The sequence below is a fragment of the Kogia breviceps genome, chromosome 3 (genome assembly GCF_026419965.1).
Source record: "Kogia breviceps isolate mKogBre1 chromosome 3, mKogBre1 haplotype 1, whole genome shotgun sequence".
NCBI lineage: Eukaryota > Metazoa > Chordata > Mammalia > Artiodactyla > Physeteridae > Kogia > Kogia breviceps.
The window spans coordinates 31,904,792-31,924,030 of NC_081312.1; the positions used below are offsets into that span (position 1 = coordinate 31,904,792).

A 19,239-nucleotide genomic window follows, 5' to 3' on the forward strand; every position below is an offset into this window, starting at 1 on the left:
CGTCTGCTGCAACCTTTGTGCACCATTCTATGTTTGGGTCCTGTGCCTCAAAACCTAACAGTGCCTCTTCAAATAAAGAAAATCCCCTTGCTATTTCCTTTGTCATGAATCTCTTCATTTCTTCTGTTACTTCTTCCTCTTGTCTATCTTTGTCCTTTCTCTGGGCCTCCAATTCCATCAGGTCTTCATTAGTACTGTAACCTCCTTGTGTTGCACAGCAAGGAATTCAATGAAGCTGTCCTGTTGCAGATCTAGCTTCAGCTTCTTGCTTAGGGTCACTAAGTTGCTGAAGACCTCTTTGGGCTCCTCATCCACCTTCTGAAATCCACAAAAATCGTGAACTGCAGGCAAACGTTCTTCCAAACCCTATTCATGGTGATGGCCGTAAGCTCACGCCATGCAAAGTCAATGTTTTTATGGACTTGTTGATGTTATAGTCCTCCAAAATTTTCTCAGGATTGTTCCTGATTCCTGTCACTTGCCTTTACTGGCTGACAAATGTGTGATGTAAATAATATTTCTTGAAAGTCACTATAACTCCCTGGTCCATAGGTTGGATGAGCGATATAGTATTTGGTGACAGGTGCACTACTTTGGCATTGGGATGAAAGTCATCCATGAATGGGGGTGGCCCAAGCATTGTCAAACAGCAAAGGAATGTTGAATGGAATGTCTTTGTCCAAGCAATATTTCTCTACCTCCGGGACAAAGTGGTCAAAAAAACCAGTGCTGGAAAATTGCCTGTGTAAACCAGGGTTTGGGGTTACTCTTCCACACAACAGGAAGAGAACCTTTGGCATTGTTTTTAAGGGCTCTTGGGTTCTCTGAATGATAAACTAAGAGTCTTCGGCTTCATATTGCGGGAAGCACTGCCACCAAACAACAGAGTTAGTCTGCCCTTTGCTGCTTTATAGCCTGGCATTAACTTTTCCTCCTTACTGATGTAACTTTGGTTTGCCATCCTCTTCCAGTACAGTCCTATCTCATCCACATTAAAAACCTGCTCTGTTAAATACACACCTTCATCAGTAATTTCTCAAAGAGTTTCAGGAAATTTCCTGGGCAGCTACCGTATCTGCACTCACTGCCTTGCCATTTACTTTTACGTTGTGAAGTTTGGCTGTAAACTTGAACCAGTGAAACCAGCCATTGCTGACATTAAAAGATGTGCCTTCTGATTCTTTGCCGTGTTTCTTCTTCAAGTCTTTGTAAAGGCTTTTAGCTTTGTCTTGAATCAGCATAAAGCTGAGTGGGACTCAACACTGTTGCTGATCCTGCATCCATACACTGAGAAGTTTCTCCACCTCTTCATCATTCTTCTACAGTTCTTTGATATTGTCGACATCATCGGCACAGCACACTTCTCATATTCCATGATCTTGTCTTTGTTCTTTAGAATTGTGCCGATGGTTGAATGATTCATGTTATAAGAACAAGTGACGTCTACCATCTTTTCTCCTCCCTTCACTCTCAATTTTTTTCACTTTTGTTTCCATTGTTATCTCTTGGCATTTCTTAGCAGTGCCAGCTACATCACCCACTCCTTTTACACTTGCTTCCAGACATCCTGGGCTTGAAATAAAGATACTGTACTACTGTACTCTATACAGTACTGTATAGTAAGGTACACAAAAGCACAACCACTTGTAGAGGATGCATGCATGTAACAGTGTACACCAGACACGTGAAGTAACTTATGTGATTAGACGTGTGAACGTAAGTTTGCATCTTTGAAAGTTGGCAACTTGAAGGCTCATATGTAGAGTACTTACTGTACTTGTGATTGGGCTGTTCATGTTTCCTGTTTCTTTCTGGTTCAGTCTTGGAAGCTTGTACCTTTCTAAGAATTTATCTCTTTCTTCCAGGTTGTCCATTTTATTGTCATATAGTTGCTTGTAGTAGTCTCTTATGATCCTTATATTTCTGTGGTGTCCATCTTAACTTCTCCTTTTTCATTTCTAATTTTACTGATTGGAGTCCTCTCCATTTTTTTCTTGATGAGTGGCTAAAGTTTTATCAATTTTGTAATCTTGTCAAAGAACCAGTTTTTAGTTTCATTGATCTTTGTTATTGTTTTTTCATCTCTATTTCATTTATTTCTGCTCTGATGTTTATGATTTCTTTCCTTCTACTAACTTTAGGTTTTGTTTGTTCTTCTTTCTCTAGTTGCTCTAGCTGTAAGGTTAAGTTGTTTGAAATTTTTTTGTTTCCTGAGGTAAGATTATATTGCTCTAAACTGTCTAGGAGGCTTGTGCAGGCTTCCTGATGGGAGGGGCCAGTTCCCGTCCAGTAGTGGGTGGAGCTGGGTCTTGTCCTTCTGGTGGGCAGGGCTGTGCTCAGGGAGACTTTAAGCCACTTGGGTGCTGATGGGCGGGGCTGTGTTCCCACCCCGTTGGTTATTAGACTGCTATTGCTGCATCCCATAGGTTTTGATTCATTGTGCTTTTGTTTTCATTTGTTGCTAGGTATTATTTGATTTTCTCTTTCATTTCTTCAGTGATCCATTGGTGGTTTAGTAGCATATTGTTTAGCCTCCACGTGTTTGTGTTTTTTACAGTTTTTTTTCTTGTAGTTGATTTCTAATCTCATAGCGTTGTGGTTGGAAAAGATGCTTGATATGATTTCAGTTTTCTTAAATTTACCAAGGCTCGCTTTGTGGCCCAGCATGTGGTCAATCCTGGAGAATGTTCCATGTGCACATGAAAATAATGTGTATTCTGCTGCTTTTGAATGGAATTATCAATTAAGTCCATATGGTGTAATGTGTCATTTGAGGCCTGTGTTTTTTTTATTTTCTGTCTGGATGATCTGTCCATTGATATAAGTGGGGTGTTATAGTCCCCCACTATTGTGTTACTGTCAATTTCTCCCTTTATGGCTGTTAGTATTTGCCTTATGTATTGAGGTGCTCCTATCTTGGGTGCATATGTATTTACAGTTGTTATATCTTCTCGGATTGATCCCTTGATCATTATGTAGTGTCCTTTGTCTCTTGTAACAGTCTTTATTTTAAAGTCTATTTTGCCTTATATGAGTATTGCTACTTCAGCTTTCTTTCTTTTTTTTCAGCTTTCTTTTGATTTCCATTTGCATGGAATACCTTTTTGCATCCCCTCACTTTCAGTATGTATGTGTCCCTAGGTCTGAAGTGGGTTTCTTGTAAGCAGCATATATACAAGTCTTGTTTTTGTATCCATTCAGCCAGTGTATGTCTTTTGGTTGGAGCATTTAATCCGTTTACATTTAAGGTAATTATTGATATGTAAATTGCTATTGCCATTTTCTTAATTGTTTGGGGTTTGTTTTTGTAGGTCTTTTTTCTTCCCTTCCTCTTTTGTTCTTTTGTGATTTGATGGCCATCTTTATTGTTCTGTTTGGGTTGCTTTTTCTTTTTTGTGTGTGTATCTATTATAGTTTTGGGGTTTGCTGTTTCCATGAGGTTTTTTTTGTTTTTTTCTTTAATTAATTAATTAATTTTTGGCTGCATTGGTTCTTTTTTTTTTTTTTTTTTTTTTTTTTTGGTGGTATGCAGGCCTCTCACTGTTGTGGCCTCTCCCGTTGCGGAGCACAGGCTCTAGACGCACAGGCCTGGCGGTCATGGCTCACGGGCCCAGCCGCTCCGTGGCATGTGGGATCTTCCCGAACCGGGGCACGAACCCGTGTCCCCTGCATCCGCAGGCGGATTCTCAACCACTGTGCCACCAGGGAAGCCCTGGCTGCATTGGTTCTTTGCTGCTGTGCACAGGCTTTGTCTAGTTGTGGCCAGCGGGGGCTACTCTTCGTTGTGGTGTACAGGCTTTTCATTGCAGTGGCTTCTCTTGTTGCAGAGCACAAGCTCTAGGTGCACAGGCTTCAGTAGTTGTGGCTCATGGGCTCTAGAGCACAGGCTCAGTAATTGTGGCACATGGGCTTAGTTGCTCTGTGGCATGTAGGATCTTCCCAGACCGGGGTTTAAACCCATGTCCTCTGCATTGGCCGGTGGATTTTTAATCACTCTGCCACCAGGGCAATCCCTCCTGTGAGGTTTTGATATTAGCAGTCTATATAGGTACAAGGTTGTTTTAACTTTCTGGTTTCTTTCCTGTCTAGAGAAGTTCCTTTAGCATTTCTTGCAGAGCTGGTCTGGTGGTGCTGAATTCTCTTAGCTTTTGCTTGTCTGTAAAGTTTTTTTTTTTTTTAATTGGGATATAGTTGTTTTACAGTGTTGTGTTTCTTCTCTACAGCAAAGTGGAGTTTCCTGTGCTATACAACAGGTTCTCATTAGTTATCTATTTTATACATATTAGTGTATATATGTTAGTCCCAATCTTCCAATTCATCCACCTGCCCTTTCCCCTCTTGATGTCCATATGTTTGTTCTCTACCTCTGTGTCTCTATTTCTGCCTTGCAAACTGGTTCATCTGTAACATTTTTGTAGATTCCACAAATATGCATTAATTTACAATATTTGTTTTTCTCCTTCTGACTTACTTCACTCTGTATGACAGTGTCTAGGTCCATCCACGTCTCTACAGATGACCCAATTCCATTCATTTTTATGGCTGAGTAATATTCCATTGTATATATGTACCACATCTTCTTTATCCATTCATCTGTCAATGAATTGTAAATAGTGCTGCAGTGAACATTGGGGTGTGTAAAGCCTTTGATTTCTCCATCAAATCTGAATGAGAGGCTTGCTGGGTAGAGTATTCTTGGTCATAGGTTCTTCCCTTTCATCACTCTAAATACAGTATATTGTGCTACTCCCTTCTGGCCTGCAGAGTTTCTGCTGAGAAATCAGCTGATAACCTTATGGGAGTTCCCTTGTATGTTATTTTTTGTTTTTCTCTTGTTACTTTTAATATTTTTTCTTTGTCTTTAGTATTTGTCAGTTTGATTACTAGGAGCCTTGGCGTGTTCCTCCTTGTGTTTATGTGCCTGGGACTCAGGACTCTTTGTGCTTCCTGGACTTGGATGACTGTGTGAAGTTTTCAGCTATTATCTCTTCAAATATTTTCTCAGGTCCTTTCTCTCTTCTCCTTCTGGGACCCCTATAATGGGAATGTTGGTGCATTTAAAAGGTCTCTTAGACTGTCTACATTTCTTTTCATCCTATTTTCTTTATTCTGTTCCATGGCAATGATTTCCACCATTCTGTTTTCAGGTCACTTATCTGTTCTTCTGACTCACTTATTGTGCTATTGATTCCTTCTAATGTATTTTTCATTTCAGTTATCATATTGTTCATCTCTGTTTGTTCTTAATTCTTCTAGGTCTTTGTTAAACATTTCTTGCACCTTCTTAATCCTTGCCTCTATTCTTTTTCCAAGATCTTGGATCGTCTTCACTGTCATTATTCCAAATTCTTTTTCTAGTAGGTTGGCTATTTCCACTCCACTTAATTTTTCTTCTGGGGTTTCATTTTGTTTCTTCATCTGGAACATATTCCTCTGCCTTCTCGTTTTGACTAAATTTCTGTGAATGCAATTTCCATTCCACAGGCTGCAGGATTGTAGTTCTTGCTTCTGTTGTCTGCCCTCTGGTGGATGAGGCTGTCTAAGAGGCTTGTGCAGGGTTCCTGATGGGAGGGACTGGTTCCCAGTGTGGAGAGCTGGGTCTTGTCCCTCTGGTGGGCAGGGCTGTGCTCTGGGATACTTTAAGCCACTTGTGTGCTGATGGGCAGGGCTGTGTTCCCGTGCCATTGGTTATTTGGCCTGAGATGATCCAGCACGGGAGCCTGTTTGGTGGTAATGGTGGCCTTTGGGAGGGCTCATGCCAATGAGTAGTTCCCAGAACTGCTGCTGCTAGTGTCTTTGTCCCCGCATTGAGTCACAGACACCCCCTGCATCCCCAGGAGACCCTCCAATGCTAGCAGGTAGGTCTGGCCCAGTCTATTCTGGGGTCACTGCATTTTTCCTCTGGGTCGTGGTACCCTCAAGACTTAATGCGTGCCCTCCAAGAGTGGAGTTCCTGTTTTCCCCAGACCTGTGGAAGTCCTGTGATCAAACCCCATTGGCCTTCAAAGCCAGATTCTCTGGGAACTCCTTCTCCCATTGCCAGACGCCCAGGCTGGAAACTCTGACTTGGGGCTCAGAATTTTCATTCCTGTGGGATAACTTCTGTGGTATAATTATTTTTCAGTTTGTGGGTCACCCATCTGGTGGGTATCGGGTTTGATTTTATCATGATTACGCCCCCCCACCGTCTTGTTGTGGCTTCTTTGTCTTTGGATGTAGGGTATCATTTTTAGTAGGTTCCAGTTTTTTTGTCGATGGTTATTCTGCAGTAGTTGTGATTTTGGTATTTTTGTAAGAAGGGCGTGAGCTCATGTCCTTCCACTGTGCCATCCTGAGCTAATCTGAACTAAGTAGGTTTAGATAGAAAGGAATGAAAATGTCATTATGTGCAGATGAAATGTTCTCTACCAAGAAATTTTATACACAAGATTAAACCTATTAGAATGAAAAAGATCATGCAACAGATGGCTCTTCACTTGTAAATACTTTGTAATTTTCATTTTGATTTCTTCTCTAACATGTTAATGTATTCTAAAACGTTTTCAGCTTCCATATATATGGATTCTTTCTGCAGTTATCTTTTTGCTATTGATTTTAAATATTATCGATTGTAGTCATTGAATATGTTATATATGATGATTTTTTATATGTGAATTTGCCTAGTTTTCCATTATGCCCTATAATAAGTTTAATTTTTATTAATATTTTGTGTGTGTTTGAGGAGAAAATAGCAATCCAAATTTGCTGGGCTCAAAATTCTATATGTATATCTTAGAAAGAACTTGTTAATCATTTTACTTATCTTCAATAATCTTATTTATAATCTGCTTGATCAGTTAGTTTCTGGGAGAGGTATGTTAAGCTCCTTTAGGATGTTTTGTGTATATATTTCTTAAATTTTTATCCATTTTGCTGCATAAATTTCAAAGCAATATAGTCATATAATATTTAATAATTCTAACATTTTCTTTAAAAATTGTTCCATTTTCCAATATTGAATTTTTTTTTTTTTTTGGCCGTGCCTCATGCATGCAGGATCCTAGTTCCCCAGTCAGGGATCGAATCCGCGCATCGCGCAGAGTCCTAACCACTGGACCACCAGGGAAGTCCTAAATGTTTCTTTTTGATGCTGTTTGCCTTGAATTCTGTTTTGTCCATTAAAAGTATTGTTATGTATTGATCCTCCTGCCCCCACCAATTTTGTGTGTGTGTGTGTGTGTGTGTAGTGTATCATTTTTTGTAACCTCTGCCTTCAGCCTTGTGTTTTCATTCTTTTTTTTAAAGTGCATTTTTTGTAATAGATAACTGGATTTCTAAAAATGTCAGTCAGAAAATATTTATTAGTTAATAGACGAGTTCAGCAATTACTGAGATTGTTGATGTTTGTATGTATTTCCACCACTCAGAACACTGATTGAGAAAAACTCAATTATGTGGAAGCTGAGAAAGAAGGGAGAAAATAGTCAAAATAAAACTGAGGTTCAAAGTAATCCTTTTAATATCAACATTGTAGATATAATTTCATTTTATTTTAGCATTATAAGTTGCTGATGAACAGTCTTTTTTCTAATCCTCATCCCTTTTTTCTAATCCTCATCCCTTTGTCTTTTCACTCTTTTTACTTTTGAGATTTTCTTTTTATCCTTAATATCCGAAGGCTTTACTATTAGTTGATTAAGAGTGGGCTGTCTTTGTTTTGTTGTGGTTATTTTAAAATTTTATTTATTTACTTATTTTGGTTGCAGCTCATGGCTTGTAGGGTCTTAGGTCCCTGACCAGGGATCGAGCCTCAGCCCACAATAGTGAAATCAATGAATCTTAAGCACTGGATCACCAGGGAATTCCTGTTGTGGTTATTTTTTATTGTGCTCTTTCAGTCTGAGGAATCATGTATTTTTAATATATTATTCATTAATTATTGATTAGTTATTGCCCTTTCTCCATTCTCTTTATTCTGTAATTCTGAAACCCCTAATAGACCTATTTTGGATCTAGCTTTCATAATATGCCTTTTCTTTCATTTATCCCGCCTGTTTGTGCATCATTCTAGTGGAATCCTTAGGTTGTGTTTCTTGTGTACTACTTTGGTCTTAAGCTGTGTTTAGTCATTATTCAGCTATTCCACTGAATTTAATTTGGGTTTTGTTGATGGTGATGGTTGTTAATTAATTTCAGCAATCACATTCTTCTTTCCTAAAGACTTTGCTACACATAGGTAACATGGCATCAATTTCTGTTTACCACTGTGGAATCCTGTCTAATTTTTTCATAGCTAACTTCTTTATTTCTGGTGTATATAAAATGTTCTCTTTTGTTTTCAAGAGCAGTGTTACATTTATTAGTATTTTTGTAATGATTCTATGTAATAACATAATTTAGTGTGGTGGTTAATAGCATAGACTCTGGAGGGAGAGGGCCAAGGTTCAAAGCCAAGTTCTGCCTCTTTGACAAGTTATTAAAACTCCCTGTATTCCATTATCCTTACTTTGATCATAATACTAATACTTATGTCATAGGATTTTTTGAGGATTAAAGGAGGTAATAAATGTCAAAATACGTGGCATATACCAAGTCCTCAGTAAATATTAGCTGCTATTAGTTGTAGTAGTGGTGGTAGTACTATGTTAGTTATCATTATGCAGTCGTATGGTTTGTGGAGATTTTCCCATGTTTTTGTAATCTGCCATGCCATCCCAGCCATACCATCCCAGCCATGCCTTATATTACTTTTTTAAATTGAAAATGGGATCTAACAGACTTAAATAACTTATGGCTGCTCTTTCTTTTCTACAGATTGATCCTGAGTTAGAAAAAAAACTGAAAATGAATAAAGTGTCATTGGAATCAGAGTATGAGGTACAGTATGCTAATGTAGCAATCTTCCTAGTCAGTGACTGGTTCTATCTGCTTTAAGGTAAATTCAAATTATCAGTACAGGAAAAAAAATATTTACCTTAAATATATGTTATTGGAACAACTATGTAGTCATTTGAAAAGAAAATAAAGATGGATCTATATTTCATATACTGTTTCATATCCATATTCTAGATGGATCAAGAATTTAAAATTAAAAAACAAAAGTCTAAAAGTACTAGGAGTAAACAGTGAAGATTCTTTTTAGTGGTCTTGAGTTAGAAAAGCCTATTTAAATATGACAGAAAACCCAGAAGCTTTAAAAGTAAAGATTGCAGAACTCATACATAAAAATTTAAAAGTTCAAAAGTTCAACCTAAAAAAAATAGTGTATATAAAGTTAGTAGTTAAATGTGAAATTCTAAAAATATTATCTTAACACGATGAATTTATTTAAATATGATGAGCAAATCAGTATGGAAATTTTCAACAACTCAGTTGATCAGTAGGAGCATGGGCAGAGCATGTAATGAGTTCAGAGACAAGGAAATAAATATCATTTTTAAACAGATAAAGAGATGCTCAACCTATAATAGGAATGTTAATTAAAATTATAACAAGGTGTCATTCTCCACCTATCTTATTAATGAAATCAAAGAGCTTAATAGCATGCTTTATTATAAGATGTGGAGAGAGAGGATGTTCTCCATCTCTGATCATATTTTCCCATTTTCATGTTTGGTCATTTTTGATTGAAAGGTGGACATTGTGAATAATATACATTGAAGAGACGTGTGAAGAGTGTTGATTCTCATTTTAGCAGTTCAATCATTGGCTGATAATTTTGAGCTTGATTTTATGCTTAATAAGGGAGGATCTGTAGAAAGGTTTTGATGTTTCCTAAAACCCTCAAACTTTGTGGCATTCAGTCTCCAAATTGTTCACGCAGAGGATCTTGTCAGAGCTTAAGACTAGACTACTTTTTTGTTGTTGTTTGTTTTTGTTGTTTTTTAGTTTAGTTTGGGGCTGGACCACTTTTGCATGAAGTTGTTCTGCCAACCTTGCATCCCATTTAAGAATTATTCTCAAATTCTCTTGAGCGTATAGGTCTTATGTTATCTGAGTGAAGGCCATTATTCTTTCTTAAAACCTTTTTATAACTTTGTATCGTTTCATAACTATACTTGAAAATAATTTACTCTGTTCTTGAACACTGAATTAGTAGAATTTTGTTCATCTATGTAGATTTAGTAAACTCCTGGTAAAACTGTAAGTGAAATTTAGAGAATGGTTCATTTACTATTTCCCCATTATCTTGTTAAAACCTCTAATTTGCTGCTTCTCAGTATATAGCTATGGAGGGTTTGTCTGGGAGTGGATGTTCCTTAAAGTTCTTTTAGAAGCCATAGAGTTTGAGAGCTGAAGAAATCATATAGACCATTTGGTCTAGCCTTTTCATTATTACTTTTGAGAGAATTAGTGCCCAGATAGCTCAAATCACTAGCCCAGGGTTATATAGCTTGTTAGTAAAACAGTAATGCTTAGTATCTAAGTGTCAAGGTAAATTGATATCATTTTCCCTGTCTCTGAATAAAAGCTATCCTGTGTTCTCTGTGTTTCTTTTTCTATCTTTTTCACTTAATTATTCCAGAATAACCAAAGCAGATATATGAAGGTTACTGTCAGAGTGATGTCAGAAGGGTAAAGAAAGGTTTATGTTCTTCCCTTTTTTCCTATTTTCATTCCTGTGCTTGAGAGACACTTCACACTAACTAAAGGTATGGTGACACAAACTGTGGTGGAAGCTAGTTTTTATTGCCCCAAAAGAGCTTTGCTCATGGCAGCTATGGGGAATATCTTTTCATTCTTAAGCCCAGGCTCATTTCTTAGGTGCAGAACAAATCATCTTGGTTTCTATTCCTTCTAGCAGACTCTAGAGTCTCCACTTTTGTTCTCTTCATTTACTGCCATCACCCATGTTAACCCATGCTAGTCATTATTATGCTGGATTAGCGTTCGGACCTGGAGTTCTGTTTTCCCAGCTTCTTCCCTTTCTTTGTGCTCTCAAAAATAAAACATGTACATTAGTCAAGAAATGCAAATTAAAACTACAATGAGGTACCACCTCACAGAGGTCAGAATGGCCATCATTAAAAAAATCTACAAATAACAAATGCTGAAGAGGGTTTAGGGAAAAGATAACCCTTGTACACTGTTGGTGGAAATGTAAATTGGTGTAGCCTCTATGGAAGACAGTATGGAGGTTCCACAAAAAACTAAAAATAGAGTTGCCATATGATCCAGCATTCCAGAGCATATATCTGGAGAAAACTATAATTCTAAAAGATACATGCACCCCTATGTTCATAGCAGCAGTATTCACAATAGCCAAGACATGGAAACAACCTAAATGTCCATCAACAGATGAATAGATAAAGATGTGATGCATATTAATATATACAATGGAATACTACTCAATCATGAAAAAGAATGAAATAATGCCATTTGCAGCAACATGGATGGACCTAGAGATTATCATACTAAGTGAAGTAAATCAGAAAGAGGAAGACAAATACCATATGATATCATTTATTATAGTATCTAAAATATGATGCAAATGAACACATCTACAAAACAGAAACAGACTCACGGACATAGAGAACAGACTTGTGGTTGCCAAGGGGGAGCATGGGGGAGGGATGGATTGGGAGTTTTTGATTAGCAGATGCAAACATATATAGAATGGATAAACAACCAGGTCCTACTGTATAGCACAGGGAACTATATTTAGTATTTTGTGATAAATCATAATGGAAAAGAATATGAAAAAGAATGTATGTGTGTGTGTATATACATATATATGTATAACCGAATCACTTTGCTGTATAGCATAAATTAACACAACATTGTAAATCAACTATAATTTAATAAAATAAATTTTTTAAAAATATAGAGTTTTTCTGTTTTAATAGTTTAATTGTGATGAGGGGAAAGATAGGCAGTAACATCAACAGGAAGTAAGAAAAATTTTAAGTCCTAAGAAATATGACATTTCTTTAATTATTAAGCTTGATATGCAGTTATTTACTAGAATTATAAGTGAGGGCCTATTGAATTCTTTCTACTCATTGATTCATTCATTCACTGAGGTCGTAATCAAACCCACAGGGCTCCTATACTAATATTTATCCTCTAATATTTGTGGCTCTATAGAAAATAAAGGACTCCACTTTTGATGACTGGAAGAATATTCGAGGACCCAGGCCTTGGGAAGATCCTGACCTCCTCCAAGGACAAAATCCAGAAATCCGTAGCACTAAAACAACTTGACTATGCTGATTCTTTTTTTTTTTTTAATAAAAATGTTATCAACTGGAATTCCCACCACATACTCCTATCCATTGGAAAGAAAATTACAGACCTGCAGAAGCCTGGATGGCAGTAATTTGATGATAAGTACTCTTGATAAAAAGTTAAGTACATGGGCTTCCCTGGTGGCGCAGTGGTTGAGAGTCCGCCTGCCGATGCAGGGGACGCGGGTTCGTGCCCCGGTCTGGGAGGATCCCACATGCCGCGGAGCGGCTGAGCCCATGGGCCATGGCCGCTGAGCCTGCGTGTCCAGAGCCTGTGCTCCGCAACGGGAGAGCCACAACAGTGAGAGGCCCGCGTACTGCAAAAAATAAAATAAAAGTTAAGTACAGGTTTCTATACTTCCCAACTCTTATTAGCAAATGAAAGTAACAATGTTGACCACATATATTTTTTACTGCTCAATAAAAATGTGAATACTGCCACTTAAAGATTGTCATTTATTCTACTCCCAGGTACCCACCCATATTTCTTTTCCCCCAGCCAGTAGGGCAATCTGATTCCCAATGACAATAATAGGTCTGGATCCAAATTTTCACAGTAACATCAAGCAGGATTTTATGTCAGACCTATGTGGAAAATAATGTTGATCAGTCTGGTAAGAGCCTTGGTTTTATTTGTAATACCTCACATGTCAGGCTAATCAATCTGCAAAGCATCACCTGATGATGGTGTTGATACCATTAAAATGTGTTAAGAAAGTTTTATTGCTCCAAGTTAAAGCAAAAATCATGAGGTCATAACTTCCATCCTAATATACCAAAAAAAAAAAAAAAAGAAAGAAAGAAAAATGCTGAAAAACTGAAAATCAGTATGCTTTGATCAATGAGAGAACTGAGGTACAGGACAAAACCATCACCCTGAAAACTTGAGACACAGAGAAATATAAAGAATCACAGTTTACCTGGAGGAGAAAACACCTGGAAACCACTTCTGGACCCAGCATCACATAGGAATACCTAAAGGGTAATTCACTAATTATTAGAGACTGAGCATGGACTAGCCTGAGAGATAAAAGCTCCTGGAGACCAGGCCAGGGACACACTTTTACTTCCTGGAACCCCACTGAGTTCTCACAGTGAATGTCAGAGAAAAATCTTGTTCTTCTTACAAGGGGAGGGGAAGGTAACCATTTTGAAATGTGCCCTCCAAATTCTGTACTTAACAAAAGCCTGGTCTCAAAGGAAACTATTTTGTTAGAGCTTAATTATACTGGGTTTTACCAGAGCCTAACCAACTGGTGTAAGGGAAATACCCAACTCTGCCTCCCTCTAGCCTTTCTGTCTCACCTAAATGGAGGCAGAGGGGTGGGGAGTAAGACTGAGAAGCAGTTGTGCAGGTCACATACCAGGATCCCATGATCACTAAAAGACTAAGATCTAATCAAAAGAGTATAGAAGGTTCCCCTCACTTTCCACATTACTGCCACATTGCCAAAGGCCCACTCACTGGAGTTTCTTTTATGCTGTCCAACTGGTTATTGTGTCCAACTTTCCACAACAACAACAAAAAATACAAGGCATACGAAAAGACAAAAAGCACAGCTTGAAAATACAAACTAAGCAAGAGAATCAGATTCATATATGGCAGGGATTGGAATCATCATACTGAGAATTTAAGTATGGTTAGTATGCTTAGAGCTCTAATGAAAAAAGTACACAACATGCATGGACAGTTGGGTAATGTAAGCAGAGAGAAGGAAGTTCTAAGGGATCATAAGGATGTCAATATAACAGAAATGAAGAATGCTTTGATGTAGTCATCAGTAGAGTATATATGGTTGAGGGAGGGAGAAAAAGGGAGAAGGATACATATACCATGTTAACACTAATCAAAAGAAAGCTGGAGTAGCTATTTAATTCAGGTAAAGTAGGAAAATTAAAATTTAAAGCAAGGAAAATTATCAGGGATAAACAGGGAGCATTACATAGTGATAAATGAGTTAATTCTCTAAGAAGACAACAATCTTTAATGTGTTTGTACCTAATGACAGAGCAGCAAAATACATGAAGCAAAGACTGACAAAACTGCAAAGACTAATAGATGAATCCACTATTACTGTTGGAGATTTCAACTACCCTCTGTCAGAAATGGATATATCCAGCAGTCAGAAAATCAGTAAGAACATAGTTGAACTCAACAGTAGCATCAATCAGCTGGTCTAATTGAAATCTCTAGAATACCTCATCCTACAACAGAATACACTCTTCTCAAACTCACACATAACACTTATCAAGACAACATTCTTGGTCATAAAACACACCTTAACAAATTTAAAAGAACAGAAATTATACAAAGTATACTCTCAAACCACAATGAAATTAAATTAGAAATCAGTAACAGAAAGCTACTTGGAAATTCCCAAATGCTTGGAGATGAATCAGTACACTTCTAAATAACACATGTCAAAGAAGTCAATAGAGAAACTTAAAATATTTTGAGCTAAATGAAGTTGAAAATACAACTTATCAAAGTTTGTTGGGTGCAGCAAAAGCAGTGCTTTGAGGGAAATTAGATGCATTGAATATATGTATTAGGAGAAAACTCTAACATTATTAATCTAAGCTTCTAATTTAGGAAACAAGAAAAAGAAGCACCACTTAAATTCAAAGCAAGCAGAAGAAAAGAAATAATAAATTAGAGCTGAAATCTGTGGAGAAAACAAAACCAAAACCTGGTTCTTTAAAAAGATCAATACAATTGAAAAACCTCTAGCCAGACTAAGAAAAAAAAGAGAGAAGACACAAATTACTAATACCAGAAATAAAAGAGGGGCCATCACTATTGACTCTGTAACAACATTAAGGAATAATAAAGGAATATTATGAACAAATTTATGCCCACAAATTTGATAACCTAGATAAAATGTATCAATTCCATTACCTTTCAATTACTTGAAATTTCATTCCTTGAAAGACAATGTGCCAAAACACACAAGAAGAAATAGGTAATCTGAATAAGCCCATATCTTTTAAAGAAATTGAATCAATAATTAACCTTCCAAAACAGAAGGCACCAAACACAGATGAGTTCAGTGGGGAATTCTACCAAATATTTAAGAAAGAACTTATACCAGTTCTCTTCAACCTCTTCCAGGAAACACAAGCAGAGGAAATACTTCCTAACTCATTCTCTGAGGTCCGCATTATCATAATACCAAAAGCAAACAAAGACATTGCAAGAAAGTAAAACCATAGACCAATATCACTCATGAAGATAGATGCAGAAATCCTCAAGAAATTATTAGCAAGTCAAATCGAAAAATGTATAAAAACAATTATACACCACAACCAAGTGGGATTTATCCCACATATACCTGGAGTGGTATAGAAGGCTGGTTTAACATTCAAAAATCAATTTCTGTAATCCATCACATCAATGGGCTAAAGAAGAAAAATCATATGATCATATAAATACATGCAGAAAAAGCATTTGACAAACTCCAACAGCAATTCATGATAAAAGCTCTCAGCAAACTAAGAATGAAGGGGAGCTTCTTCAAACTGATAAAGAACATCTACAAAAAATCTACAGCTGACATTATATTTAATGGTGAAAAACTAGATGCTTTCTCAGTAAGATCAGGAACAATACACAATATCCCCTCTCATCACTCCTATTTAACATCATATGGAAAGTTCTAGCTAATATAATAAGACAAGAAAATAAAAGGTATGGGGCTTCCCTGGTGGCACAGTGGTGGAGAGTCTGCCTGCCGATGCAGGGGACACGGGTTCGTGCTCGGGTCTGGGAAGATCCGACATGCCGTGGAGTGGCTGGGCTGGTGAGCCATGGCCACTGAGCCTGCACGTCCGGAGCCTGTGCTCTGCAACCGGAGAGGGCACAACAGTGAGAGGCCCGCATACCGCAAAAAATAATAATAAATAAATAAAAGGTATGTAGATTAGAAGGGAAGAAGTAAATGTCTTTGTTAACACGTGACATGGAGAATATCTTGGAGAATCAACAAAAACAACCTGGAACAAATAAGAAATTAAAACAAGGATGCAGAATACATGGTTAATATACAAAAGTCAATCACTTTCCTATATGCCAGCAATGAACAACTGGAATTTGAAATTAAAAGCACAGTTTCATTTATTAGCATAAAAAAACCCTTTGGTATAACTAACAAAACATGTACGAGATCTAAATGAAGAAAACTACAAACCCTCTGATGAAAGAGATCCAGGAATATTTAAATAAATGGAGTGATATGCCATGTTCATGGTTAGGAGGACTCAATATTAAGATGCCAGTTCTTGGGACCTTCCTGGTGGTGCAGTGGTTAAGAATCCTCCTGCCAATGCAGGGGACACGAGTTCAATCCCTGGTCCAGGAAGATACCACATGCCGTGGAGCAACTAAGCTCATGCACCACAACTACTGAGCCTGCGCTCGAGAGCCCATGAGCCACAACTACTGAGCCCTCGTGCCACAACTACTGAAGCCCATGTGCCTAGAGCCTGTACTCGGCAACAAGAGAAGCCACCGCAGTGAGAAGCACGCACACCACAACGAAGAGTAGCCCCCACTCGCTGCAACTAGAGAAAGCCTGCGTGCAGCAATGAAGACCCAACGCAGCCATAAATAAATAAATAAATAAATAAATAAATAAAAAGTTGCCAGTTGTTCACAATCTGATATATAGGGTCAATGTAACCCCAGTCAAAATTCTAGTGAGTTATTTTGTGGATATAAACAAAGTTATTTTAAAGTTTCATGGAAAGAATAGATGAGAATGATTCATCAAATAGAGAACATTGATAAAGAATTAGAAATTACAAAATAGAAACAAATGGAAATTACGGAGTTGAAAAACTCAGCGACCAAGATGAAAAATTAACTAGAGAGGCAAAACAGTAGTTTTCAGTATAGAAGAAAGATTTGAGTAACATGAAGATGAATTGATTATGAAATCTGAAACACAGAAAGAAAATCTAGATAAGATATAACAACTATAAAACATATATACAACTAACAACATAGCCCAGTAATACAGGAAGCCAAAAAGGCAACTTAGGAAAAGGCAACTCTACAATAATAGTTGGAGACTTCAATACCCTACTTTCAATAATGGATAGAACAACTAAGCAGAAGATCAAGTAAACAGAAAACTTGAAGAACACTGTAAGCTAGCTAAACTTGACAGACATCTATGGCTAGCTGTACCTGACAACAGCAGAATCCATATTCTCAAGTGTACCTGCAACATTCTCCAGGATGGACCTTATGCCTGGCCATAAAACAAGCCTCAGTAAATTTAAAAGGATTTCAATCATACAACATCCTGGGAACTAAATTAGAAATCAACCACAAAGGAAATGTTGGAAATTTGCAAGTATCTGAAACTTAAATGTAATTAAATGTCCAACTGGCCATTTGAGAAGAAGTCACAAGGGAAATGAGAAATACTTTGAGATGAATTACAATAAAGACACAACATACCAAAACTATGGGATGCATCTAAACAGTACTTAGAAGGAAATGCATAGCTGTAAACACCCATATTACGAAAGAAAAAAAAAAGAGATCTCAAATTTAGTAACCTAACTTCCTACCTTAACATATTTGAAAAAGAAGAGCAACAAAACAAAAGCAAAAAGCTAAAACCAGAATAAAGTAAATAATAAGTGAAAGAGAATAGAAAAACAACAGAAACCAATGAAACCAAAAGTTTTGTTGTTTTAGTCTTTAGATTAAAAGAAGACTCAAATTGTTCACATCAAAAATGAAAAAGGGGACATTACTAGCAACCTTACAGAAATTCCTAAAAAAGAACTATAAGGGAATATGCTATAAACAATTCTATGCCAATAGGTTAAATAATTTAGACTAAATAAGTGAATTTTAGAAAGATGCAAATTATCAAAACTGACTCAAGAAGAAATATAAATCTGAATATACCTATACCAAATAAAGAAACTGAATTAGTATTTTTTAAATACCCACAAAGAAAAGCCCAGACCCAAATAGCTTCATTGGCGAATAATACCAAATATTCAAGAGAAGAATTAATACCAATTATTCACAAACTTTAGCTCCAAGAAAGAAGAGGACAGAACACTTCCCAACTCATTCTATGAAACTGGTATCATCCTGATACAAAAAGCAGGCAAAGGCATCATAAGAAATTTACACTCCAATATCTTTTATGAATTGTAGATGTAAAAATCCTCAAAAAAATACTAGCAAACTGAATCCAGTAATGTATAGAAAGGATTATACATCATGATCAAGTGAGGTTTATCTCAGGAATGCAATATTGATTTAATATTTTTAAATTATGTAAGAGACTATCAATAGAATTGACAAAAACCACATGATCATATCAAGATGCAGAAAAACACTTGACAGAATTCAACATCTCTTTATGATAAAAAATACTCAGCAAACTAGGAATAGAAAGAAACATCTTCAAACTCACAAATGGCATCTACAAAAAAACCAAATGAATAAAAACAAAACAAAGCAGAAAACCCCCTCACAGCTAACATGTTTAATAGCAAAGAATGAGTGCTTTCCCCCAAAGATCAGAAAGAAGACAAGAATGTATGCTGTCACCACTGCTATTCAACACTGAGCTGTAGGTTTTAGCCAGGACAATTAGGAGGGGAAAAAATAACGTAAAAAGCATCAAGATTGGAAAGGAAGAAGTAAAGCTATCTCTGTTTGCAGATGACATGATCTTGTATATAGAGCATTTGAAGGCAGTCACTAAAAATTATTGTAACTAATAAATGAGTTCAGCACTCATATGAGTATAGGACACTTCTAGGGTAGCATTAGGATTTGTTAAGACTGTAAACCTCAAGAGCAGAGAATATTTAAGTATCCTGCCCTATCTCTTCTTCTCTCTCCTCTCTCCGCCACAATACCAAAGACTGCTTTCAGAGCTGACCTGATGTGCAAGTTCTTTTTCCTTGTAAGGTCTTGCCAAGCTCTGGGTAACGAATGAATATACCAATTTAAGACAGTAAGCCTTTGAGAATCCATGGGAGCATTTCAATTTATAGT

General features: G+C 37.0%; 1 protein-coding gene across 3 annotated transcripts in view; it reads left to right on the top strand.

Moving 5' to 3' along the window:
* COX16 (cytochrome c oxidase assembly factor COX16) overlaps positions 1 to 12,653 on the top strand; it is a 32,144-nt gene extending 19,491 nt beyond the window's left edge. For 2 of the 3 annotated variants that reach the window (XM_059056344.2, XM_067028260.1), the window contains exons 3-4: positions 8,794 to 8,856; positions 12,067 to 12,653. In XM_059056344.2, the coding sequence (XP_058912327.1) occupies positions 8,794 to 8,856; positions 12,067 to 12,183 (180 nt within the window). In that variant the 3' untranslated portion in view covers positions 12,184 to 12,653. The remainder of the gene's footprint in view (positions 1 to 8,793; positions 8,857 to 12,066) is intronic. The other variant, XM_067028261.1, reaches the window with a different exon arrangement.
* The last annotated feature ends 6,586 nt before the right edge of the window (positions 12,654 to 19,239 follow it).